Source organism: Cricetulus griseus, chromosome 2 (assembly GCF_003668045.3).
Source record: "Cricetulus griseus strain 17A/GY chromosome 2, alternate assembly CriGri-PICRH-1.0, whole genome shotgun sequence".
Lineage (NCBI taxonomy): Eukaryota > Metazoa > Chordata > Mammalia > Rodentia > Cricetidae > Cricetulus > Cricetulus griseus.
The window spans coordinates 38,322,478-38,348,936 of record NC_048595.1 but is presented as its reverse complement, the minus strand read 5'-3'; the positions used below and the strand labels follow the sequence as shown (position 1 = coordinate 38,348,936).

At 45.8% G+C, this 26,459-nt stretch overlaps 1 protein-coding gene across 1 annotated transcript in view; it reads left to right on the top strand.

Annotated features, from left to right (window-relative positions):
* Positions 1-17,843, top strand: part of Agbl4 (ATP/GTP binding protein like 4) — a 1,036,629-nt gene extending 1,018,786 nt beyond the window's left edge. The window contains exons 13-14 of the mRNA XM_035438666.1: positions 10,946-11,042; positions 17,723-17,843. Coding sequence (XP_035294557.1) covers positions 10,946-11,042; positions 17,723-17,843 — 218 coding nt within the window. The remainder of the gene's footprint in view (positions 1-10,945; positions 11,043-17,722) is intronic.
* Positions 17,844-26,459: the final 8,616 nt, after the last annotated feature.

The following is a 26,459-nucleotide window of genomic DNA, read 5'->3' as shown; positions in this document are numbered from 1 at the left end:
TTAGTCTTGACTTAACTAGTATCAGCTCGAAGTTTCTAAAACTATGTGTAAGACAAGCAGGGCCTGAGCATCCCTTAGAGAAGCAGAGAGTACCTCCCTTGAGCTGAGATGGGAGCACAGCCCCAGCCATCCCTGAACTGGAGCCCAGTGAGGCAGCCACAGAGGATTTAGGGGCCCAATTTAAATTTTCAGTCAATCTCTAGTTAACTGGGGAAAAGGCAACACTGCTGGGAATGGCCATTGCTTGGAGTGGAAGCAGAGGCAGGGCACAATGTCAGAACAGGAGGGAGAAGATAATAGGAGTGAGAAATAGGTCTCAAATAGACAGTTGAATGGCAAAGACTAGGGGCCTAGGGCAAGTAGAGAAGGGCCAGGAACCGTAGACAATGTACTGTGCTAGAAATGGAAGGAGACCCCTCTGCAAAGCCAAAGTGACAAGAGCTAGACCTCCTTACAGGGCTAATACAGTTTGTGGCAGTCCATTCAGTGACCTTTAGTTCCAGTTAGATAAGCTAAAGCTCTGCACAGTGAAGCTGTTCTCGCCTCTTCCATTTCACCTGTAGGATGTCTACGAGATACTCTGTAGCCTCTAGCCCAGTGATCAACCTAGGAGTTATGTTATCCACTCCCACCCCCACCCCCACACCCACAACCCCCCCACCTCACTCCCACCCCCTACCCCAGTCCACCAGAGAATCCTGGGTAATGCTTTAGGACAGCTTTGGTTTCCACAATGGGGAGCACTGCTGACATCTAGTGGGAGAGGCCGGGGATGCTGCTGAACACCTTACCGTGCTGAGCTCAGGACAGTCCCACAAAACAGAAGCATCCAGCTTCAAGTGTCAATAGTGCCTGGACTGTGAGTGATCAAGACAGAGCCCTGTCTGCTTTATTCACTCCGTGTAAACATAGTCTGTTGTGTGTAGCCTAGCAGGCAGGAAGTGACTGGTAGATGTCAGCTAAATGAATCCATGATTAAAGACTAATGAATGATTCCAGCCTGCCTGATACCTTCTGAAGCCCAAAAGCAAGCATTGTCACCCCTGAGCTCAGGTACACGTCTGTTCTAGTCCAGGCAGCCTCTAACCTGACTTCTCTTCCGAGTTCCCTAATAGAATGGTAGGCACACCCTCCCTTCTAGCCTATTAAGGCTGTTCTCATCTACTTGGGAAGAAAGGACATCAAAGGTCCCTGGACAGAACAAAGAGGGTGAGGATTAAAACAAGGTCATCTGGTTCAGCCTGAAGCCAGTTTTACTACAGAGGAAACTGAGGCACACAGGATGTCCTGGATCTCCAGGGAGCAGAATTTTCAAAAAGATTTCTTTAATTCTCCTTCCCCATCTTTAGCCTTTTCTTTCTTCCCCTTACGCTGGTATTTGGTGTTTTACTCTTTCTCGCTGTGTCTGTTATTAAGTCAACCATGTGCTCATTATCTCTAGAGATATATTTGAACTTGACAAAGCTCTGTTCTCGAAGAGCTCACACTTTGTTGGAAATGACAGTTTCATAGACTGTAGTGACAATTTTAAGAGCTGCTGCATGCCACAATTGGGTATTACCCAAGGTGGTGATCCTGGGGTGTGGGCAGCACTATCCATTTAACAGATGGGAAAACTGAAGCTCTAAGAAGGAGCTTGTCCCCAGTCACTCGGCTAAATGCTCAGAAGAAAAGATTAAAGGCCATGCTTTCTAAACCCACATTCCAAATAGAAGTCCAAAAATGTTGTCAGGAGACAGGCCATGGAATTCAGATTGAATATGTGGCTCTCACCCTGAAGATGTCAGGCAATCAGTGTAGGGTGAAGATCAAGGAGTCACAAGATTAGCCATTGTGGGAACATCATTCTCATCAATGCTGGATGAAACCAAAGGCCCAGAGAGCACCCAGAAGGCTGAGGCATGGGGACAAGGGCATGAAAGTTTCTCCTGACACTCCTGAGTCTTCCTTCTTGGCCCTTATTAAACAGATGTACTCAGAGAGAAGAATCAGGCTGAATAATGGCCTCCAAAGACAACCAGATCCCAATTCCTGGGACCCATAATTGTTCCCTTTTCCACAGAAACAGTCTTTAGGGGTCTTAGGGGTCTGCTTGTGTATGTAATTGGCTTCATGGTGTACTTTTTCTATGGCTTTTCTAGCTGTTCTTAGTCAGTTTGAGTGTGTGTCCTATGCTGGTACCCAAGCTTTCTCTATAGGTCTTAAGAGTGGTGGTTCAGGCCCAAGTGTGGCAGGCAGCACGTTTGTCATCGGGAGTCAGTCTGCCAATTTGCCTGCAGTCTGAGTACACAAAGGCCTTGGAAATGACCAGTGCTAAGGTCCCTCAAAATGTCATATCCACAATGATCATGCTATTTCTCTTTGCTGTGGCTTTGGAGTAAGATACAGCTTCTCTCAACAAGGCTAAGCAGCAGCTTAGTGGCAAAGCATCCACCCAACCCCAGGGCATTCCAGATATAGTGCTGGGATCCAGCACTGAGGGCAGAAAACCAACACTAACAACAACACTAAAGAAAGAAAGAAGGAAGGAAAAAGGGAGGGAGGGAGGGAGGGAGGGAAGGAGGGAGGGAGGAAAGGAAGAAAGAAAGGAAGGAAGTCAGAAATAGTACTAAAACCCAATTTACAGTAACACTCCAGGAAGGTGGTACAACTTTCATCCTAGCATGTGGAAGGCAGAGGCTGTGATTTAGAGACCAGCTTGATCTACATTGTGAATTCAACACTAAGTCAGGGATATATAGTGAGACTGTCTCAAAACAAACTATATTTGTTTGTATAAGAGTCTCAGTCCTTGCACCAACCCTGGATTTGGCCTGCAAATTGCTTTGTACTTCTCTCCGAAGCCCTTCTGCTTCTCCATGATGTTTATTTGTCCTGTTGCTTCGTTTTCCATTCCTTTCTGTCCTTGGAGGACAGTTTCTCCTTGTTTGGCTCATTAAGAGCCTAGAGATGGGAGCATCCTATCTCAATAGGTGGGCCCTACATGGCATCACATGGATCCATCTGGGAAGGAAACAGAAGGACATTTGAGGTGTGAGCCAAGCGAGAACCTATGGACCAATGAAACAGAGCCTACAGTGATGTAGCCACAAACCAGGGAATACCAACAACCAGGAGAAATGAATGGTTTCTCCCCTGCAGCCTCCTGAGCAAGTGTAGCTCTGGAAACACTTTCTTCGGCCCAGGGAAACTTTGGACTCTGGTCCTCAGAGCTGTAAGGAAATGCATGTCTGGTATTTTAAGGCACTTGTTAGAATGGCAAATAGAAACTAACATGGAGCCCCAGAGTTAGGATAATTCTTTGTTTGTTTGTTTGTTTGTTTGATGATGCTATGCAGAGTCCCTTCCCCCTGGTCACAGGTAGGCTGCCTCCTGGTGAGGTGAGCCTCTGGATAAGGTGCTTGGACACCAGCGCTTCCCAGGAAGCTGACTTCCCCTCAGTAAACCATTCCCTCCTGCCTGTTCACTGCCTCCCACAGTTTCTCTTTTGCCCACTCTGTATTCCTCCCTTCTTGCTTTTCCTTCTTGTCCCATCATCTGCTTCCTTCCTACCTTCCGTCCCTCCCTCTTCTCTATGCCTGTATATATGGCTTTCCAATCACATTCATTCTCTCTGTTCCTGTTGCTTGCCTCCTATTTTTTCCAGATCTCTGGCCCTGACTGCATTTTCCTTCAGTTTTTCAAGTCCAACTCTCTCTGCACCTTTATTATCTTTCTCTCCTTATCTTCTTACAGCTTCATCCTGATGAGCGTCTCTAAGTAGCTCCCTGTCTGCATCTTTCTCTTTTGTTTTCCCTCCCACCCACCCTCACTTCCTCCCACCCACCTCCCTATTTCTTAGGCCTCCTACTCTCAGGGCTGTCTGGGAGACTTTCTTGCAATTACAAAGGCCTCTGTGATTATACCTGCAGCCTGTACCCTCACTCCGGAGAAGGATTCATCTGGTTAGTCATGCTCCTGTCTGACCTTGTAGGAGGACTGGCAAGGGAAGCAGAGACAAAAGATGTTTCATCGCCACATTGTTCTTCAGGCTTTACCTAGAGGCCCCTAGATAGCTGCCTCTTAATATTCTAGCAGTGCTGTCAGCCTTACCAAAGAGAAATGGCTTGTCTTTGGCATACACCCTTCCCCCCCCCCCCCCAGAATTAATCCTCCCGCTTTACGCTGATCGCCCATAGCAGCTAGGGACAGCAGTGTGAGCAGAGGAATGCTTTCCAGATGGAGGACATGTAAGCATTAAGCTTTCTGATTTGGAGACAATATGATGGCAAGAAGAGACCGTCACGAAGCTTGATATTCTTAGCACAAGGTCTGATGTACAGTAGCATTTAGCAACCTTGAAAATGAAAGAGTAAGTGAACGGCCTTCAGTCTTCCTTGGGACAAATACATGATGTGTCTCATGGGACAAGTGACTTGTGATGTCTCATCAGCGAAATGAGGGTAGGGAGCAGAGCTGCATGTGGCCCACACAGAGCAGAAGAGGAAGTAAGATGAGTGGCGAGGACCTTAGCGCTCAGCAGTGCAGGCCAGAGCTGGCCAGGTGAGCCTGTTAGCGGCTTTAATGGAGCCAAATGGAGTGGACCGAAGGCAGCAGGGCTGTTGGCGGGCCCCAGATCCGGAGGGAGGTTTGTGAGATTTGAGCTGTGAGAGTTGGAAACTGCCATGTACCAGTATGTGTGTACATGGAGGGACTCATCCCCCAGGTTCGCTTTTATCCCGTTGTGATCAACTGGCGTTTACAAGCCCCGCTTTTGACGATGAGCCCCTCAGTCTCCTTCAAGTGCATTGCAAGCCTGCCTTTTTGTGGATGGCCCCTCTGACCACCCTGCTTAGTGCTGTGATGGCTTCCTGCCTGCACTGCCTGTCCCCTGCTCTTTATCCCCATGCTTATCACAGTCTAGTGTATTTGTTTACATTTGGCTCCTGTGACAGGAATGTAAGCTCTGCAAGGACAGGGGTGCTTGTGTTTTCTCTCAGTATCAGTGGTTCCTCAGGAATGTTTGTGAGATGGAAGGATGAGGAGACGGGGCTTATAAGCACATTTCAATACTTTTACTCACAGAGAAGTTAGGCACCGAGGAGGGAAATGGCCCAGGACACCACCCTGCAGGCTCTTAATCCTCATATATGAGCTCACACAGGTGCTCCAGATCTGAGGCCTGAGGCAGGAGAACAGAGGCTCCTTCAGTCACTGTTTGTCTCCTAGAGCCCTTGAGAACCCTGTGATCCCCATCACCTCTGCATTACCCAGATCCCCACATCCACTCCCTGGACCATAATTACTCTCCTGTTTCCACGCTTGCTTAAGATGTTTAACACAACAGTGATCCCTTAAATGTGTAAATCCAGCCGTGTCCTTTGCCCGCTTCAGACTGTCCAGGAGCCTCTCGGTCACTTAGGAGGAGCTGATACTCTACGATGGCCTACAGCAAGGCCTTCAGAGATCTCCCCTTGTATGTCACTCTTTCCTAGCCACTTTCAGTCTCTCTTCCATTGGAAGATCTTCTCCTGTACTCTCCTCAATTCATCGGTGAAGCTGTGCCTGTCCCCACCGTTGGTTTATATGTCCCCTTCTCAGAGAGGGATGCTCACGTCTCCATTATCCTCAGGTTTTCACCACATTTTCTCATAGCACTATTAGAATCATACTTTGCCATGTTTTTGTCCTCTGTGATATGTCTCTAGTGCTAGCCTTAGGAACCATTGTTTTTGTTTGCTTTTTGGTCATTATACAGTGAATCTTCCAAAAAGTCTGAACATAGTAGGTAATCAGTGAATATATGTTAATAAAAGAATGATAGACACAATCCCTAATATTCACTGTTTTTTATTGCCTATAGAATAGAGGGTTTTATTTCAAAGATTTATTTATTTCTATTTTATGTGTATGAGTGTTTCTGTAGCATGTATGTCTGTGCACCATGTGTCTGCAGTGCCCACAGAGGCCAGAGAGGGCATCATATCACCAAGACCTGGGACTGAGCCACTGGATGGGTACTAAGATTCTGACCTGGTCCTCTTGAAGAGCAGCCAGTGCTCTTAGCAACATAGCCATCTCTCTAGCACTCAGAAAAGGAGTTTCAGTCCTTAATTTTTCAGTTAAAGACTTGATGAGCCTGGCCCCTGCTGCATCACAGTCTTATCTTCCACTCCACACTTCAGTTTTGTGAGATTTCAATATTCCCTACTGTCTTTCATGTCAGGTCATGGTCCCTTGCCTCACTCGTGCCTTTCCTGACATGTGCCTCCACCACTCCTCCTTTATTTTGGAAGTAGAAAAGGTTGAACACTGGGCCTTGCTAGGCAAATGATCTGCTATTGGCCTGCATTATCAGTCCCCTTTCTCCCCTTTTAGGGTTGTCTTTGTCCTTTGGAATTTAGTTACACATCTGCCCCCATGAAGCCTTTCACAATTTCTCCATTTGAGATTCAGTCTCCCTTTACATGGTGAGAGAATTTTGTGCTTGGATTTTTTTTTATCACATTCTAGAGAAGAGACAGCACACACATGCTGAGAAGATCCTGGGGTTTGATTCTGCCTCTATCACTTTCAAAGAATGAGACTCTGGGTTAATAACATAAACCCTGATTACTGTTTTCTTATCTGTGCAATACATGTAGACTCGTGCTTTGGTCTTTTTTGAGCTGTAGTAAACAGTAACTGTATTGCACAGAGCACATGCTACTAGCTGCTTTTGTCAAGGCAACAGTCTAACTAACCACCTGCTTGGTGATATAGTTAACTGGGGTAGGCTGTTTTCCTCCTCTAGACTTGAATGTAGATTTCTCTAATTCATCTTCAACTAACCCCAAGGAAGACCCCAACAAATGGATGGATGGATGAATGGATGGATGGATGAAAAATCACAGAATACATTTAACTCTTATCACCTGTTAAAAAGCTTCATGAATTAGGAGGTTGGGACCAAGAATATTCTTGGTAAGTCCCTGGATTAGTCTAAATTTCCAACCACCCAAGCTGAATCCATCCTTCATCCTTAGCACTTCAGGCTCTCAGCCCCACCTGCCCTGGTGGCTGACCATTCCCTGCTGTCTGTGAGAAACAGACCAATGGCTTAAACTTGCAAATGGAAAAACTTTTAGCATGCAGACTATCGCAAGATTTTGGTGGATAATGAATGGCTGAGAGATTTCACCCCAGTTTTTCCTCTCTTAATACTGCAATATATTGAAAAAGGTCCAGCCAAGAAAGTTATTGCTTCCCCTTACCTGGATCTTAAATCTTTCTGCTAAGACATCTTGTTTTAATTGAAAATGTTCAATCAATCTCTATTCTCCTTCACCTTTGTCCTGCTCCTTCACTCAATCAGGGCCAGTATAGGAAATAATCTGGAGTGAATAAGGCTTTGTGGCTAGTGGAGGGAAGGGAAAGAGGTCTGTCCTAGACAAGACTCACCTTTAGAACTGTGTTTTCAACAGAGCCCACTCAAAATGATTAGCTTCAGTTTTGAAGAACAACCCAATTCCTTTGTAGATCTTCAAAGGTGTTGGTGAGGAAGGCAACTACTTCTGTGGTACCTCAAGTCTGGCTCTCAATATAAACACTCAGGGAGAGATGAGGCTTCTCTCTCCCTCATCCATCCATCCATCCATCCATCCATCCATCCATCCATCCATCCACCCATCCATCCATCCATCCTTCAATCAGCTCTGTGCTACTCATCAACTACATCTAGCCACACACTGCAGCCCAGCCAATCTGTGAAGCAGGTGTTTTACAAAGACATGAAGGTTCAGGGAGATGGAGTGGCTTGTGAAAGGTCACTCAGTGTCTAGTTCTCTGTTTCTGTTTTAAACACTCTTGCTCTAGAATTTGTGACTTAAAACAATGCTATCCTTTCAGGTTCTCTGTGGGTCAGACATTTGTATGAGTCTCAGTGGGAGGGTCTTAGGAAGAGTCTGATTGAGTTGTAGGTAAAAAGTGACTGAGGCTGGAATGACAGAGGACTATAGAAGTAAAAGCTGACCAAGAGTCTATCCTCTGCTTCTTTGCACAGTCCCAGGACTTTTGGGTGGTCTGTTTGCTTTTCTGTAAGCCTGGGACCCTAGCTTGAGTACTTCAAAATACAGGATTCAGTCGCTTTGCTTTGCTTTATCTGACCTTGCCACACAAGTCTCACAATGTCACTTTCACTTGTGCCATTCTTTTGGTTAGAAGCCAGTTAAAAGTCAAGGGGAAAGAACACAGACTATGCTTTTCAGAGGAAGGAGTATCAAGGTCATATTAGAAGAGCATTCGAGACCAGAGACAATGTGGCAGACATCTTTGGAAATTAAAATCCACTATCCATAGCATGTGGCAGAACCAGGATTTGGGCTAGACACATCTGCTTCCAAAAATGTCTGCTGAAGCTTACCAGCTCAGTCCACAGGGACCTCTCATTTCTCCCATGCCCTGCAGCTATTCCTTTCAACACACACATCCACAATTTGGTCTCTCTGAGCCAACTAGACACTGTCTGGGTTCAAGCAGCCACCTTGTCTCTGCAGGCCTCCTGCCAGGAGACAGCCTCTGGGGGCTGCTAGTCAGAAAGGCCATGCTCAGTGCCCGCTTGTGGGCTTTTCAGAGAAGGGGACAGAGAAGGTCAGACACATCCAAAGAAAGAAAGCAGGTAGCAGCCCCAGAGCACAGCAAGCCTGCAGTGCAGCTCGCTGTCAGAAACACGGGGCCTGCTGTTTCTCCTCCTCCCACCACATTCTGACCTGGGATGACTCGGGCTTTGACAGAAAAGGTGCCTTCAAGTTGAGAAACAGCCCAGGGCAGTGGAAACTCATAGTCTGGAATCAGACCTGCCTGGATTTGACTTCTGATTCTACCATTATCAGCTATGTAGCATTGGATAAGTTCCTTTGCCTATCACAGCCCAAGAAAGACAAAGAAAATATTGATTAGATGCATGTGTGAATGGAAAACCATTTCTGCACTCTTCCTATGGCCTTCTGAAGGCCTCTTCAGCTGTCCTGTCTTTATAGTCCAGGTAGGAGCAGCCCTTCTTCAGAGATTCCCTTGGACTAGCAGCCACAGGGTGCTCCTTCTGTGCACATCACCCTGCATGTCTCAGCTCCATGTATTCCTGGGTCAGGGCTGCAAATATTCTCCACTGGGTTCCAGATGGTTTATTAGGTAGGAGAAAGATAGATACAAATGTGAAATGGTGTAGGTCCCAGAGAAGCAAGGCCTGGGTTTAACCCAACTCCAGTATTTATAAGGTATCTAGCCTTCGAAGAAGTCACTTACTTTGTCTAAGTAATAGGAACAATAACAAACCGCCCTCATTGGATTGTGATGAGATTGCCTAGCACATACTAAATACTGCTTAGCTATTGGGTGACATTCTTCATGTTTTCTCATGCTACAGCCCAGCAAGCGCATAGGTATTTAGACGATTGAGTCAAGCAAAGGTGGCATCTTTCTCATAGGTTGTATGAGCTAGAGGGGCTGTTGAAAAGAGGGGCTGGTTGAAATGCAATATTGCTGAGTAGTCTGGCCAAGAACTATACAAAGATACCATGGAAAACCTAGGAAGACCCTATCCAAGCAAAGGCACCATGGAAGATATACCCATTAAAGTGATAACTGGATGGAGGTCTGGAGGCTGAGACAAATCTGATCCCATAAGGCACACTTGGCATGGTGGTAAAATGGGATGCATGGTGAATAAAGACCTAGGAGTTACAGGATTGGAAGAGTAGGAAATGCAAAAGGGTGGGAGGTGGAAGGTAGCAAGAGGAGAACTGAGAACACAATAAGAGGCCAAGTTATGAACAGCAACTGGAAGACACTGAAGGGTTTTAGTCACTGAGTAACAATCTTGGGTCTGAGACAGAGAATCCATCCCCTGACTTCACTGTTGAAAACATCCTATAAAGGGTTATTCTGGGACAGGAGGCCCAGAGAACAGGATGGCAGTTGTCCAGCAGGAAGGTGATGCTGACCTATTTTGGGAGCATGGAAAGAGTGGACAAAGTCAAGGGATGAGAAGACTCATGGAGAAGGTTGGCAGCTTGGGTGTTTGTAGCTGATGAGGGTGGGGTGGAAGAACCATTGTGAGTAAACACTGTTTCCACCCTGTGAGAAGTAGCACACACTCTGAATGAGGTCAGTTCTAAAGCCACGGTGGTGGGGAGCAAGGACAACACTCTCAGCCCTGGGACAACAGCACAGGAGATCCGGGGAAATCGAATGAAGAGGTGGTGGCTAATTGGAGAACCCACGACATATATTAGCTAAGAGAGAATTAGGGAGGTCCTGCAGACAAAGGAAATGGCAGAGAACATCAGAGATGTCGATATAGTGCATAAGGCAGATACACAATTGTTGTGTTAATTGATCTCAGGATGTTAATACCAGTATAGAACTGGAGCTTTCTCCTTCCCTGTGGAATTTATAATTTGATACATATGCTACAAATCTATTCCCTAGAGATTCATTATTTGTCAAATAGCAAGGGGAAATGGGATTCTATATAGAGGCAGAGAGATTTTCTGAGATTACTCTCAAGAGAGATGCCTGGTCCTTGAGGGTCAGGCAAACCCTGCTCAATATGCAGCAAAGGGCTCTTGGCCTTGATTCTTGCTCATTGGGATTCATTCTGGACTACTTGAGGCCTGACTAAAAAATCCAGTATTCCTAAATACTAGGTACACAGATGTTGGGGTATGGTTACTTAGACCCCAATTCCCACTCCCCTCCTTCTGTTCTGTGCCTTTCACTCTCTTGTCTGTAAAATGAGGATTGTAATTATCACTGAAGATTTTGTGAGGGCCAAGAAGACAATGCTTGCCAAAACCCCAGAGTGGGGTGGGGGAGGGTGACACCATCTTTATCACTGCTTTATTTGCACTTTTTATTTTTTATAACTAGGCCTCTTTCCACCCTGCTGGACCTCTTTTCAGAGATGTTTCTTAACACACACCTGCAGATATGAAGCTGGGGAGGAATGTGGCAAGAACATTTCTAGATTATTACCGCTTGAATCCCTTGGTTGAGAAGATTACGGTCCCCATGCCAAGGCTTCGGTAAGTGGTAGAGCCAAGAAATCAGACTCAAGTCCTGCTTCCCTGGGTCTGTATTCAGGGAAGCTTCTCCTAGCTTTCTGATGCCCCTCAGTTTCCTACCTGTGCCACAGGAAGGCAAACCCAAGCTCTGTCACAAGGATCAGTATGGGTCCAGGAGGTGTGTTTCCTAAGCACAGGCATCCATGAAGCTTCATCTCCTCCAGTTTCTGGGATGTCAGCCCAGATTGCCAACCAGCTTCCCATGGTCCTGGGCAAGCAAGTACCTTGACTCATCAGGTTGATCAGGCTGAATGATGGCTCAGGGTCCACTTTCTACAATGCAGTAAACTGTATCTCTGAGCTCCAATCTGCAGTCTACATAACAGTACAGACATGCATGGTGGACCATCTCATTCTAGACCCATCATAGGAATCTCCAGGGATGGGGCATTGCCGGGAGCCACAGTCAGCCACTGATCTAAGTTAGCCTGGCAGTTTATATATTCTACAACGCATGATCACTCATTCTTTAAGGTTCCTAAATGAATTGCAATTTTCAGTCCCCTAACCTGTAAAGCAGGCACTGTTGTACACATTTTTTCAGGTTATTGTGGGCTTTACATTTTAACACTAGTACCAGGTGTATGAGTATCCCATCAGTCTATGATGGCCCCCTTCCCTTAACACTTGAATGTTTGGGCTAAAGAGGACACACCCTTAAGAAGTCCCATCTGGCTCCTCTGATGGACCCACTTGTAGATCCAAGGAGGAGAGAAGACTGGGATGGGAACACCCATCATGTCTGAGGGCTGAACAGTAGCTGTAAGTCCTGGGAGTTCCTGTGTGTGTTGGTAGAGCACTCACTGAGCATCTGGGCAGTGGCATCTGGAATGTGCTAGCACTGCCCTACCTCTGGGCCTCATCTCCTGTTCTCCTAGTGGTCCAGGCTCCTGGAATGACATGGCAGTGTCCAACTCTATACTCCTGCCAGACCATTCTTTCCACTGATGTTCACTATGTTCTTTGGTGCCTCCGGAACTTAGCACAATGATTCTTCCTCCATCATCTATTATTAATAATAAAAATTTTAAGTCAGTGTTGCCTATTGCATGAAGTACTTTGTGTATATCATCTTATTTAGTCTATATATGTCTCGTATTGCACTTTGAGAGAAGGAGACCCAGGCTGGGCATTGGTGACTCACATCTTTAATCCCAGCACTTGGGAGGCAGAGGCAGGCAGATCCCTATGAGTTTGAGGTCAGTCTGGTCTATAGAACAAGTTCCAGGACAGACTCCAAAGCAATACAGAGAAACCCTATCTCAAAAAAAAAAAAAAAAAAAGAAAGAAAAGAAAAGAAAATGAGACCCAGAAAGGAACAGAAGATTGCCCAAAGTCACAGGGTCTATAGGAACCCTACACAAGATAGGGTTCCATATTTCAAAACCATCTGAAGTCTACTGCAATAGAGCTCATTCAGAGGACTGTCTTAGGCTCTCATGAGTGATGGGATTTTAGGCAAGTTTCTTAGCCTCTTTAAACCTTTCTACACTTACCTGTTAAACAGAAATAATAACAACTTAATGTGGTTAGGCACTAGCTTAGAACAATGCCTAGCATACAGGAGATGCCCCCAAATGTTTTCGGAGTTTCTGATTTCTGCCAGCTTATAATAGCCTGTGACAAGCCCCGTGACTTCCCTGATTGGGCTGGCTCAGGCACCATAATTCAGTGAGTGGGACTTCTGTAAGGCCTGATTCACACAGTCTTCATGGCTGCGTGCTCCAATGACACCCTGTCTCAGATTGGGAACAGCGCATCTGGGGACTTTTATGTCCACCATTCTGGGGTATTAAAAACCCCTACATGATGTTTCTTCTCTATCCCCTTGCAGTAACAGCCTGTCCCACACATCCTTGCATGAATACACCCACGAATTCCATCACTCATATATCTAGGGAAGACAGTACATTGCATAGGCTCTGGTGGGAGGGATGGATGGAATGAATTGGGGATTAAGGTATGACCCCGCCTTTGAGGAACTCACCTCCAGAAGAAAATGCTTAATTCATTCTTAGAAGTCACTCTTGATTGGCTAAAGTTCTTAAACATTTAAAGCTTTGTAAAAACTCAAAAGAATTTTTAGCGTCTCATTTACAAGTTAATTTAGGGATTATCTCTTTTGGGTCCTCTGTCAACCTGCATAAAAATTACCTTCATCCTTCACAGCTTTTTTTTTTTTCCTTATATGTGTCATGGTCACAGATCAGTGAAGTAGTCCTAACAGTCTGGGGTGACATCAGCGAGCATGGCAAGAGAGGACCTTGAGACCTAAGGAACAGAAGGGGTGTCAAGGTCCAGAGTTGGAGTTAGGATTAGAGCCCAAGGCCTGACCCCTCTGTGGGGTACTCAACCTCAATCAGGAGAGGTTCTTCCAGATTGGGAGGGTGCTCAACACTGAGTGAGAATGATGCAGCAAAGTTTTCCTTCCAGGAGCCTCTGCTTTTAACTGTTCACAGCATTCCTGACCCTGAGGTTTGAGGTCCTTGTCAGCAAAGACTTCTTTCCTCACTAGGCCACAGACTTGTGGAGTTGAGGAGAATGCATCCACTTTTAAATTAGGAAAGCCAAATTAGCTCCCTATCTACCCCATTCCCCTCCTTCTGAGCCTGGGTGAGCCACTGTGAGCTGCACTCAACCCCAGATCGGTAAGTAACCCTTTAAGAATGAATTCCCAGGACTATAGGCTCCTACTTGAATTTGAATGCTTCCCCCCTTTTGTACTATTTTCCACCCAAGCATCAAATAGCTTAAGTGAAAGAGCAGTTCTGGTTGTAAAGGAAAATTACATGTTTTGACTCAAAATTAATCTTTGTTTTCTCCCATTTCTATGGATAATTGCCAGATGTCACTTTCTACTCACATGGTGGTAGAAGCCTGTTGGCATTCTGGGGTGCCAGGCTGCCCCTCTGGAAGAAGTCCCGGGGAGAGGCAGCAATGTGGGCTTGGGAGCTCAGGCTCAGACTTGGTCAGGAAAGCTTAGACCTTACACTTATTTTTAACCCTTGTGTCACAGCCATAAAGCTAAAACCAAAGGGGATAAAATAAATGGACCAAGAATACTTCAGTAGGTGGGCAGAGCATTAACCTGGAGGTAAAATGACCTTGACCAGGTAGACTCAGGTTCTGCTACAGGCCAGGAGCATTGGCTGCTGCGTAGTGACATCAGGATATATGTATATAAGGAGAAGATCCTGTGCTAGGCCTGTGATGAGTCCTAGAGTGGTGTAGATAGCATCAGTCCATTGGGAACTTCAGCTGATAACATGCAAAATCTAACAACACTTAACAGTGCACATAAACATACACAACCACATCAGATACTCACATACTCACAAACCGTCATGGCTCCCCATTACCTTCATAGGAATATTCCAACTCCTCTTCTTGCTACCCAAGACCTTAACCAATATTTTTAATTTGATATCCTGCCACTTATCATACCCTTGACCTTGGGAATACCTATGCTGCCTCTTACAATGTCCTTGACCTTGGGAATACCTGCTTTCACCCACTTGCTGCCCTATGCATCAGCCTGAACATGCTGTCCATTTTTATGCTCCTATAACTTGTTCATCCTTTCCCTTTATCCCTTTCATTTTGTAGGTGCTGATTCCCTACTAGCTCATTAAAACTTTATCTAAATGTCACATTCTGTTCTCCTGCCCCTCTTCCTGCTTAAGATAGAGCTATGTCCTCATCTGGGCTCCTACTTGCATTTCATGCATACTCCCTATGGTGTCTTGACTGGCATCTCTGCAGGTCTGGCTTCACCACTGGACAGTCTTATTCCTGAATCCCTAGTGCTTAGTGCAGATCTTGTAAATGTTAAGGCCTAGATAAGCTGTGAAGTCAGCTGAATATACAGTGGTAGAACTGGGCAGGGGTGTTCACACACACCATCTCCCGTAAGCTTTTTGTCCTATGGAAAGGTGACAACCAGATGTTATTACTTCCACACACAACCTGGGCAGTACTTGACAGGCACATCCCAAGAAGGCTTCAGGGAGAAAGTGAGATTGGGACTTGTTTGTTTGTTTGTTTGTTTGTTTTGTTTTTTTTAAGGACATGAAGATTGATGGAATAGAAAGAAAATGATGCTATCCCAAGTTGGGGAAGGCAGCAAAAAGCACGGCCAAACAAAGCCTGAAGCAATGGTTAAGACCAATGTGGTCAGAGAAGTGATGATGTGTTGGTAAACATTCAAGACTCAAAGTCCATTTCCACTTACCGCTCACCCCAGAAGTACCTGCTCCACACCAAGCCTGACTTGGGAATTACCGAATAAAATCAAACACATCAAACTCAAAGTTCTGTGACATATATAGATGTGCAGCCTCCCAGGAAGTGGAGGCATAGGTGTTAAATGGTGTCCACAGAGCTGTAGAAGCCTTGAAAAAGTTGGCTTCCAAAGCAGATGAGTCTAAAGAAATAGAGACAGAAACAGAGGTATGAGCTATCTGCTGTTTAGGGCCTCCTTTCCTTCTCTGTAACCCCTCTTTTATTTCGGTGATGCTTCGCCTTCCCAGCCACCCCATAAGTTGTTTCTGCATTCTCATACTCCTCTGCAGCCCTTGCACAACTTATTCCCATGACACCATCTACTTATAGCTTTGTCTGTAGCAATAAATCCAAGTCCATCTCTCTAGGGACCTCACGTCAGTCTTTGTCCTATGTAACCATATCTGTTTGTGTCCTGTGATCCTTTGAGGTGTGAAGAACTACTCTTCACAGTGACCTATGGATGGATGGCACCTTTTAGTCTAAGTACCTCTTCTCCAACTCTTTTTTCACCAGAGTCTACAAGGCAGGAAAAACCAAGCATTCTTCTCCTTTCTGGAAAATAAATAGATCCTTATATCTGGGAAGGGATGGACTCCTTTAAGGTCATACTGTCTCAGGGCTGGGGATATGATTATAGCAACTGACTTGTATGTGTGAGGACCTGACTTCCATTGCTTGTGCTGCAACCAAACAAGCTTGAAAAGCTCACACAGTCTGTAGGCGTCAGTTCAAGTTTGAGCTTTGTAAGACTAGAGTGTTAAGGGGCATAGGATCTAGACTCATCTCACCTGCACTAGACAGTCTCCTCATGTTGGCCAGATCTTCAAGGAATATGTGTTTTCAGGCACTGAGACTGGGGTGGGGGTAATGTCCAGGCCAGGTGTCCTTTGTGTGTGTACTGACACCTACTCCATCTCCATGTGGTTTGTGATCCATCAACCAGGAATAAAATCAGTTGTGCCAAGGTCAGAGCACAGTGGCCACAAGGCATACCCTAATTCAAACAGCCCACTCCATTGCTATTTCTAGCATTCACCACTTCTGACTTCATGTTGTAATCTTCAAATGGAGGGGTTGTTTTGCACTTATGGTCTCCATTAAACCTAAACAAGTTGAGGACAGCATCAATGTCTGTTGTTATCTTTGACATGTCCAGAGTCTCTGGGGCCACAGTCAACAAATTACAGCAGGGAAGGGAAGCCTCCTGGGGTGCTCAATCATGTTCTCTGAGTTAACTTCACGACACTACTGGAAGACTGGAATAGTTTATTCTCATTGTACAAATGAAGTTAAGAGAAGTTCAGTTTCTTGCCCAAGGCCATATTCTGAAATCATCCAACTTGGGAATTCACAGCAGTTCTTTGGGCCTTAAAATTAAGACCAATCTTCCCACCTGGAATAAATCTTAACTTCAGTGACTACATAAATCAATTTGTCAGTCAAAAATATAACAAATAAGGCACCAGATAAGGTAAAATGCAACAGTGAATAAAATCAGTTCCCACTTCACAGGGGCTCATTATCTCTTATATGAACAAAAACCACTGAATGATGGTGGTAAGATTAGGGTGTTGGGTGTTGGGTGTTAGGTGCTGGGTGCTGGGTGCTGGATGCTGGGTGCTGGGTGCTGGATGTGGAGACATAGAGGTAAAACAGACACACTTCTGCTGTCTGAGGTCTCCAAGCATGCTAGGAAGACAGACATTATAATTGCTGTGATGAGGCTGAACAATAAAACTGGGATTCTGAAGTCCTTGGCCATACAGGGAATGACAATGATGTCCCAGCCCCCTAATTGCCCTCTGCCCTCCTCTGCTCTCCTCTCCTCCCTTCTCCTTTCCTCTTCTCTCCTCTTTCTTCCTCCTCTCTCCCTCTCATTCAAAAGTGATATTCCAAGCCCATAGGCAGCGAAATCCCATTGGCCTCCTTCCAAATTTCCAAACTATAGCTTTGTGTGTGTGTGTGTGTGTGTGTGTGTGTGTGTGTGTGTGTGTGTGTGCGTGTGTTCCCATTCCTTTCTCATGTGTAATGTGTTGAATTAGTTGCAATGCAAATGGCAAGATAGCAGATTGGAATTGTGGGCCTAGAATGAAGCAATGCATGCAGTCATCCACTCATCCATCCTACAGACATCCATCCATTGGCTGGCCAGTCATCCATCCTACAGACGTTCATTGAGCTACTATGACTGCTTTAAACCAGATGTGGACTGGGTTCTGGGGACACAGAGAAGAAGATGGCAAGGCCACTGTCCCTATAAGGTCCCTGTCCAGTGAGGGAGATGGATATGCACACAGGTGAACTCATTGCAGCATGTATATGGGCTGTCTTCTCTTTCTGTTGTTTCCCTTTTACAGGAAAGAAAACCCCCCTCCTTACAAGCACCCATCCCTGCGGGGCTCAACCAGCAATGTCCCCGGCAGCAGAGGGGACAAGAAGAGCTCAATGAACCACAAAGATCCTTCAACCCCCTTTTAAAGACATGACACCTGGAGTTATTGTGGGGGCAGGAACATGCCTTTCATGTTGGGGCACAAAATTAAGTGCCACTCCCTGGCTTTCAAGATGGGGTTCTCAGCATAATACATATGCTTGTGAAAGGGAGGGGGGAAAGAGAGAAATTTCATCATTTATTTTTCCCTTTTACCAATGGGAAATGAATTGTGAGCCTTCAACTCAAGGCTGAGTGGAGTAGGAAAGTGGAGCCAGGTAAGCACAGACTTTGTCTTCCATGGCACTGAGGAAAACCTACACACCCCTCTCAAGAGCTACCACAGATCTCAGATCGGTTCCCTGTATGCCCTTCTTCACCTTTTTTAAGTTGTATAGTCACTACACAGGTGACTTCACTTGACACAGGTTGCAATTGTTTCTAGTTTAGGAATGTAGTCTCCATATGTTCTGATCCAAAGCAACAGCCACACACAAGCCAAAGGCAAGCCGGCTGTTGTGAACAATAGGGTTTTGAAAAGCAGAGCGGGTTTAGAAACATGACTGCTGTATCTATAAGCCTCCTGCTCTCTCGCTCCCTCAAGCCCCAGCATGCAACTTCAGAAAGCTGTTCTGAAAGCCATTTTTCAACTTCCTGGGTAGTTTAATCGAAACTCTGGCTCCCCAGACAAAAAGCATTGCTCATTCGCTCTGAAGAACTACTGTGGCTAAGGTCTGCAGTCCCTAGTGACAAGGATCAAGGAGGTGAGCACTGATAATCTGCACTGAGGACAGGGCGACTACCAGCTAAGGGGACTGCAAGAGACAAAGGAATGCACCCTAGGCAGGTAGGAGTGATAAAAGAAAATGACAGCTGAAGCAATTCCCAAGGCGAAGCAAGCCAAATAGTGTGTTTTCCTGAAGCTTAAAGTGCCTTTGTGTGATGAATGGGTCCAGGGGAGTCTACTCCCTTCCTGTCTGTGGAAGGGAGCAGCAGGCTGAGTCACCATGACAGCCTGCTAATTAAAATGACCTCCCGGAAATGAGGATTAGGAGATAGGAGAGGGAGGGAGGCTCCAGGGAGATGCGGCCTTCAGTGCACAACTCCGGTTAAACATTCTTTGCATTGGCGGCAGAGATTTTCAAAGTTTATTGCAAAAATCAAGAGCAAAGCTTGTTTTCTCTTTTGCATACTGGTTTTCAAAAATGGTAACAAAGAACCATATGTTAGTTTGCTTTGAATGTTCGTTCCATTGTATATATATAGCAACATTCCTGGGTTTTTATTGCCCAAATAAAGTGGTTTGTGCAGCACCTCTGTTCCTCTGAGTGTTCTTGGCACCCTTCCATTTTGGTTTCCTACTCCTTGGAGGACAACCAGCCAACCCCATATTAGAGTTAATCTCTTTGAGGTCAGGGGTTCTGTCAAGATGCAGAAGAATGGTCAGACTTGAACGCTCTGCAGTTCCTGTGTCAGAATTCTGGGGAGCATAAGAGTGCCCCCGGCTCGACATGGCACCATGAGACTGCTTTGTAAAGGATAGCATCACTTTAGATGCCATGGACAGACGTGGGTTGCATAAAATAAGATTATAGCTTAAATCTGCTTTCTTCAGTGTCCATGTGTTGTGACCACGCATAGGTACCGTATTTTTAAAAGCCTCTCGACTAATCAGAAACCAGGTTAAAACTTGGAGACAGGAAATGTAGGGATGCTGTAGCCACGCCTGCTTAGGGGCTGGCTACAGGTGTGCCTGACCACACCTTTGAGGGCATAGTCAGGGTGATGTAGGGAAAGTTTAAGAGTGAGGCGTCTCTGCTTTCACTTTCGTTTTCGGCTTGCTGTAAGGACTGCTGCCCTGCAGGCTGGCTAGGTCGCTCTGTAAGTAAGGCTTTTCCCTATTAAATTCCCCTGTATTTTTACCTGGCTCCATATTGGTAATTTCCCACATTAAGGCAAACCAGGTTCTAAGTCCGAATTCAAACCCTGGCTTTATGTCTCAAAATGGGCATAATAAAAAACAGTCATTTTACCTCCATATATCTCAGTTCTGGAACTTGTAAGATGGGAATAGTAACACCCATCTCACTCTAACAGTTGTGACGATCTGATGAACATAAGTGTGGGGAACATCAGTCAGAAAGCTTATGTGATCCGCAAATGACAGCTATGATCATTTGAAATGTGACCAATCTCATCAATCTCATTATCAGGAGGGCATAGCCTCTCCTCTGTTGTTTAGATTGTTAGTTGGTGTCATCTTTGTAGATCTCCAGAGATTTCCCTAGTGCCTGATTTCACTGTAAACCTAAATGTCTCCCTCTATTATGGTATGTCCTTTCTTGTTTTCTTCTATTCTTCCCCCCTACTCTACCCACAGAAACAGCTGACCTGAACAATGGGGAGCTCTTGCTCCCCAGACTGATAGCTAGTAAACCAGTATGGGACTGATCTAGACCCCAGGAACGTGGGTTTCAGTGAGGAGACTTGGAAATCTATGGGACCTCCTGTAGGAGTTCAGTACTTATCCCTAGCATAGATGTGGACTTTGGGAGCCCATTCCACATAGAGGGATACTCCCTGAGCTAAGACACATGGGGGGGGGGCTAGGCCCTATCCCAAAGGATATGATAGACTCTGATGACCCGCTATGGAAGGCCTCACTATCGGGGGGGGGGACAGAAAGGATATGTGATAGGTAGGGTTTTAGTGGGGGGGGGTAGGGGAGGAGAGGAGGGAGAGAGAACTGGAAGTGACATGTAAAACAATCTTGTTTCTAATTCAAATATAAAAAAACTGAAAAAAAAAGAAAAGAAATGTGAGCAATATGGAGAGGTATGTGGAAATCACTTCCCATTGGAAACGGCCAAGAGTAGTGGAGTTGTTTCTTCTTGAGATAAAAAGTAAGGGCTAAAGGTGGGAAAGCAAGGATACAATCTCTATAATGTCCAAGGGACATAGGACAAAAGAAGTAGATTAATGCTGTGTTGCCCCAGAGTTAACTTAGTCAAACCTGGGGAATATCATCCAGTAAGATAAACTTCTACTCAGGCAAAGGAAGCTTTCTATTAGAGAGAGCTGCCAACCATGAGTTCTCTTGGATGGTAGTGAGCTCCTTATTATCAGAGGAATTCAGAGTTTGGATGGACGGATGTCTGTCCTGGAGAAAGAAGGGTTACCTTCCATAGGGGAATGCAGGTTTGAAGCTGGGTTCTCTGCAGCATCACCCCTTATCTGGGGCTCTGCAAAGAAATGACAAGAGGCAGGAGGCTACATTTCTGTCAGATAGTGGACTTTACAGCATAAAATATCACTAAACACCAGACACAGGAGCTTAAGTATCTGTGAATTATAGCGTATCTACCATGTTGATATCTAGCATTCCTTAGAGGGAAAAATGTACTTATAAGGCAGACTACAGGCTTGCAATGGTCTGCTTCTCTGTGTTGACAAAACAGCTAAGAAAAGACTGTCCAGGAGTTGTCAGTGACTCTTGCTGAGGTCTTGACCAGATCATGTCCTCCGTAGTGCTCTTGGATAAGGTCATAACATCAAACTGGTGAAGAAAGGCTTTCAACAAGGAGGAGGAAGATAGCACCAAACAGACAGGTGAGCCAGACTGAAGTTTCTGGCCCACCCTTCGCAAAGCCATTTGGCCTCCTTCTTTCCCAGACTAGAGTCACACATGGGTAGACCTGACCACAATCGGGTGCATTTCTGACAGGGAGAGTGAGCCAGCTATGCAAGGAAGAAAGATGGGGAGGGGCACGCTTGACTGGCTGACTCTCACCCACGGTCATCCTGGGGCAAGGGAAGTTTTGCTCTTTATTTCAGAGGCTCTGAAACACAACTGGTGTGCATTTGCTCCCCAAAGTTGCAGCCAGCAAGTTGCAAACTACCAGCTTCCGGGACGATGTGGAGGTCCACAGCAGCAGAGGCAAATCACCTGCCTTAAGGATTCTGTTTCCTTGCACAGGAGATTCCTTTAGCTAGGAACAGTCCCTGTCCTTTCCAAAAGGGACAGCAGACAGGGCATATGGCAAGCTCTGTCTTGTCAGTGTGTGTCAGTGACATACCCAAGGTCTGCGTTGGAGAATCCCAGCGCACTGTTCTAAACAGAAAGAGCAGATCGAAGCAGGGAGATGGGAAATTACCATTTGTTAGGCATCGAGTCATACATTTACCAAATGCTTGGTGAACACATGTGGTGTGGCAGGTGTGGTGCCAGATGCCTCCAGATCCGCATCCTTATTGGATATTCTTTGAAGACTCAAGAGGTAAGTGTGCTTGCGTCATTTGCCCGGGGAACACACTGACAATGCTGAGGACAAAATCCTTTCCTCCCATTCACTTGGTTGTATGAACCTGGATCTCCGCTACTCCTTCCACTTACCCACAGGTAAAGGCTGGTCACAACAGAAAATAGGCTAAAACAGAGTCGTGCAAACCAAGACACTATTGAGAACTGGTAGGAAACTGAGAGAAGAGAGGAGCAACGGGTAGGTGGACAGGAAAAAAGGGACATGGAAAGATGTTAGAACTTCCTAGCAGCTGCTGCAGAGAGGCCCTTTCCCATCTTTCACCCCTGAACACCTGTGTGAAATCCTGAACTTCAGGGTCCTTCAAAGCCAGGCTCTGGCCATGGGGACCATTTAACATAGATGTTTCTAGCTCTCTTAGGACCCTTGGAAGTTCAGCAATGTGGTCTTACAGGGCTTTTTCCAGAAGGCTCTGGGATAGTCCAGCAGGTTCCTTATCAGTCCAGCCTTCTGGACAGTAGGAGCTGAGCCTACTGTGCCATTGTCTGTGCCTCCTGAGCACTGTAGGGGCATCGGCATATGAAGTTTTTCCCTGGAAGATTCATCCTAACCAATAAGGCTGAAAGATCTTAGAGGATAGTGAGAAACAGCATAGCAGGAACAGGAAATTAAGCTCGTTCTAAGTGTGAATTCCTGCTTGTCTCTACTTGCTGTGTGGCTTTGGGCAAGGGATTTGGCCTCTTTAGGCTTCCAGATCATCATTGTCTGCAAAATAGTAGTGATTAATACATATTTCCCACAGCTAAGTTGAGGATTAAGTGTAATAATGTCTATACAGTATCTGACAGAGTAAAGCCCCTTCCCTGAGTCCCCACCCCCTTGTGCCTGTCTCCTGCTTGCTAGCCAAGCCAGAGTACACAGACGTATGGATAACTCCTAAAGAAAGGACAGCACAAGAGTGGTGCCCAGGGTCAATGGCAGGTGCACTGTGGGATTAGAGGCAGGATAGATACCTCACTCGCCTGTGTTGTGTCCATCATGTGGCCTCAGCACTTAGCACAGGTCCTATAACAGCATCTTCCTCACTGAGTGGAATAAAGAATGATGGAGTGTCAAGGGCAAGAGGCCCCAGACTCCTGAAGAGGAGAGAAGAGGCAATGTAAGATGGAGTGGAGAACTGACTAAAAGGAAAGAGGCCACACTCCATAACATCCCAGGTTTTATTAAAATAGCTGCAAGCAGCTCTTAGGACAGGTTCCAGGCTCTTCCTGGGCTACCTTCAGATGGTGAGCAGTGTTTCAGGGACTCTATGAAGCCATCAGACTCACAGGCTTGCCAGATCATACTCAGGACTTCCTGAAGTGCCTTCACTACTCTCACAAACTCAGGGTGCGTGGTGGTCAAGGCGAGTCTCCCCACTGCAGAGGAAAAGGCTCAGGTCAATGTAAATAGGCTCCCTGCTCATGGTCCTCAGCCAGTAAGTAAGTAAGGACCCGGGCACGCGCTCAGCTCTGCCACAGCCCAAGGCCTTCCAGTTCACCCCAGACCTCTGCACAAAGCCTGACCAATTCAGAAAATATGTCTACAACATGCTCCTTACTGCTTAAACTTCACTTGTCCTCAATGATCTGATACTCATTTTTGGCTGTCCTCATGCCAGTCTTAAATGTAGATCTTCTGTTTATTCCAGCATCACCTGGGGGGTTAATGACCCCATTTTCTACCTTGTCCTCCAGGCTGCAGAGCCTGCTGCTGTCTGAACTAATTTTCGATCGCTTCCCACACATATGACCAGTTTCCAAGACCCATCACTTCTGCCTTTTGATGAGGACTGGAATTGCAGTCAGACAGACCTAAGTTTTACTCTCAACCCCGACACTTGCTCACTGGCTGAATCGTTTAAAGCTCTTTACCTTCCCAACCCTAAAATGGTACAGTAAGTCCTTCCCAGAGGACTGCCATTCATTCCCCTTCCTCTAGCTTTCCTGTGCCCTCCGTGCTCTCCCTCCTACCCATCTCCATCCCCATCCTTAAACTGATTGCTGGAATAGCCTCTAACTGACCTTCCTGTCTCTGAATGCTTTCCCGAGAATCTACTATCTTATTGGAAGCTTCCAGGATCTCTATAAAACATGACTTCATATTTATGATACCTTTCTCGGAGCAGTTTTTCAATCCAGGAGACTGGATATCATTCTACATCTGTCTTTCATATTCTGCTTAATTGCTAGGGCCTGCTGGTCCTGCCTGCTTGCTCTCTCCCACCCACCAGCTTTACCCCCCACTTAACAAAAGAACATAATTCATACATATGTGCATGTATCAACAATTAATGAAATAGAGGGCATGGATTTGAAGGCAAGTAAGGAGGTGGTATATAGAAGGGTCTGAAGTTGGGGAAAAGGAAGGTAGAAAGGGTGTAATTTATATTAATCTCAAAAATAAATGGAAGAGAATAAACTGTTTAAAAAAGAAGAAGAATTTCACTATTTAAGACTTGGGTTATGCTGGTCATTGGCCTATGCTGTAATCAAGACCTTGTTTCTAAACAGATTCAACCTGCATGTCCATCCTAACTCCATGCCACCACCCAATCTTTGCTTTTGAAGATGTCATTCTTTCTCTCGGATGATGACCACCTCTCCCATGACCATTTATTTGAGAGCAGTTTGTTTGTTTCTCATCTGCATAGTTCCGTAACACCTGAAAAGACTCCCATAGAAACAGATATCAGCAAATGCAACAGGATCCATGAAAACAAAATGCCCTCGAGTCTCAAACTCCATCATGACCTCACCCTGTCACCAGATCCCAAATATGGATTCATGTTCCCAAAGCAATGACTTCCATTGAGACACCCTGCTGCTCAGGATACTGCCAAGGCTTTGCCAGCCCACAGACTTAAGTTCTAATGCAGCAGGGAAGGCAGCACAGTTTGGTACAGTGCTTTTGGACTTGTCAGGAGTCCTGCTTGGTCTTCAATGCTGTGGTCTCCATGGGGAAGTAGAGAGGACGGGTTTACTTATCTCTCAGTGCTTTCCCATAAACATCTTTTCAGAGCCCAGTAGGCCATTTTTTCCCTATATCAATAATAAAAACCGACCCTTGTTGGTATGTCTGCATCTACTGATGCTGTTACTGTTATGATTAAGAAACACTGCCGGTACTGTTATTGCCACTACCATGGATATTCATGCTACTACTACTCTGTGCCTGTGTGTGTGAAGGTCTGAGATCTCTGCCATTGCTGTGGCTATTCTGCTTTTGCTACCATCACTGGCTTCCAATGCCTTCCACTGCTGCCACCATTGCTGCTGCTGCCTCTTCTAGGCCCTAACTGAATGCTGCCTGGCTCCCGTGCTATCTCCTACAATCCGTGCAATAGCCCTGTGAAATAGGTACTGTGCTCTCTATTTCCCTGATAAGGAAAGAGAGGTAGAAAGGCTGAGTAATCTGTCTAAAACCGCAAGGCTTTGTGGAGGCGCCTGGATGCCATCAGACTCTGACGCCCATGTTCTTTCCATTTTCTCCTCCATCCTTTTGTATACAATCCCAAGACTGACAGTACAATAAATATTTAATGCTGGTTATAAAAAGCCTCAGCCTCAGGGAGCTCACTGGTTCATTTTGGTTTCTGTGCACGACCTCATTTTGCCTTATTCCCTTGAGCCTGGCTTTAGGCATTCTCCTTTACAGCTGGGTGTCCTCCGTGCCCGCATCTCTTCCTTTGAAACAGCAGCTGTGAAGGGACTGTCTTAACAGGAGAATTGGTGCCACCCTAGAGCTGTAGCGAGGAGAGGGATGTCTGTAGCACCAGGAGACAGCATGGGGGAGTGTGGGGAGGTGCAGTTCCTTGTAGCTGCCCCTTTCACTTACTTGACAAAGCAGACAAGACACAGTGAGTTTCCCCACTACCTATCCTGAAGGATTCCCCTCCTGCTACCCCAAGCTGCTCCCCAGAGCAAACTCCACCGATTCAAATTAGGAGACCAAATAGATTTTAAGATGTAAATGTTAGGAAAATGGGATCTGCTCCCAGCTCTGCTGCTGCTGCTGGCTGTGTGACATGTGAGACATCCCTTACCTGGCAGTTACCCTAGTGCTTCAGCTGACTTCAGTTTTATTCTTTGATATGAGGATGTGGTTCTCAGTCAGCATATTCCCCAAGAGTATGGTGAGGATCAAATGAAAAGATGAAAGGGAAAGTGTAGTATTTTAGATACTATTTTCCGCCTCCTCCACCCCCTCTCCACCCCTTCTCCTCAGAAATGCTTTCGCTGTCTTCACGCCTCACTTTTAACCCAGAGTTACTTACCATTAAGAAATTCAATGAAATTCACGAGGAGGCATCTGTGTTTACCAGGTAACTCCCCATTCCTCCCCACTCCACTGATTACCACCTTA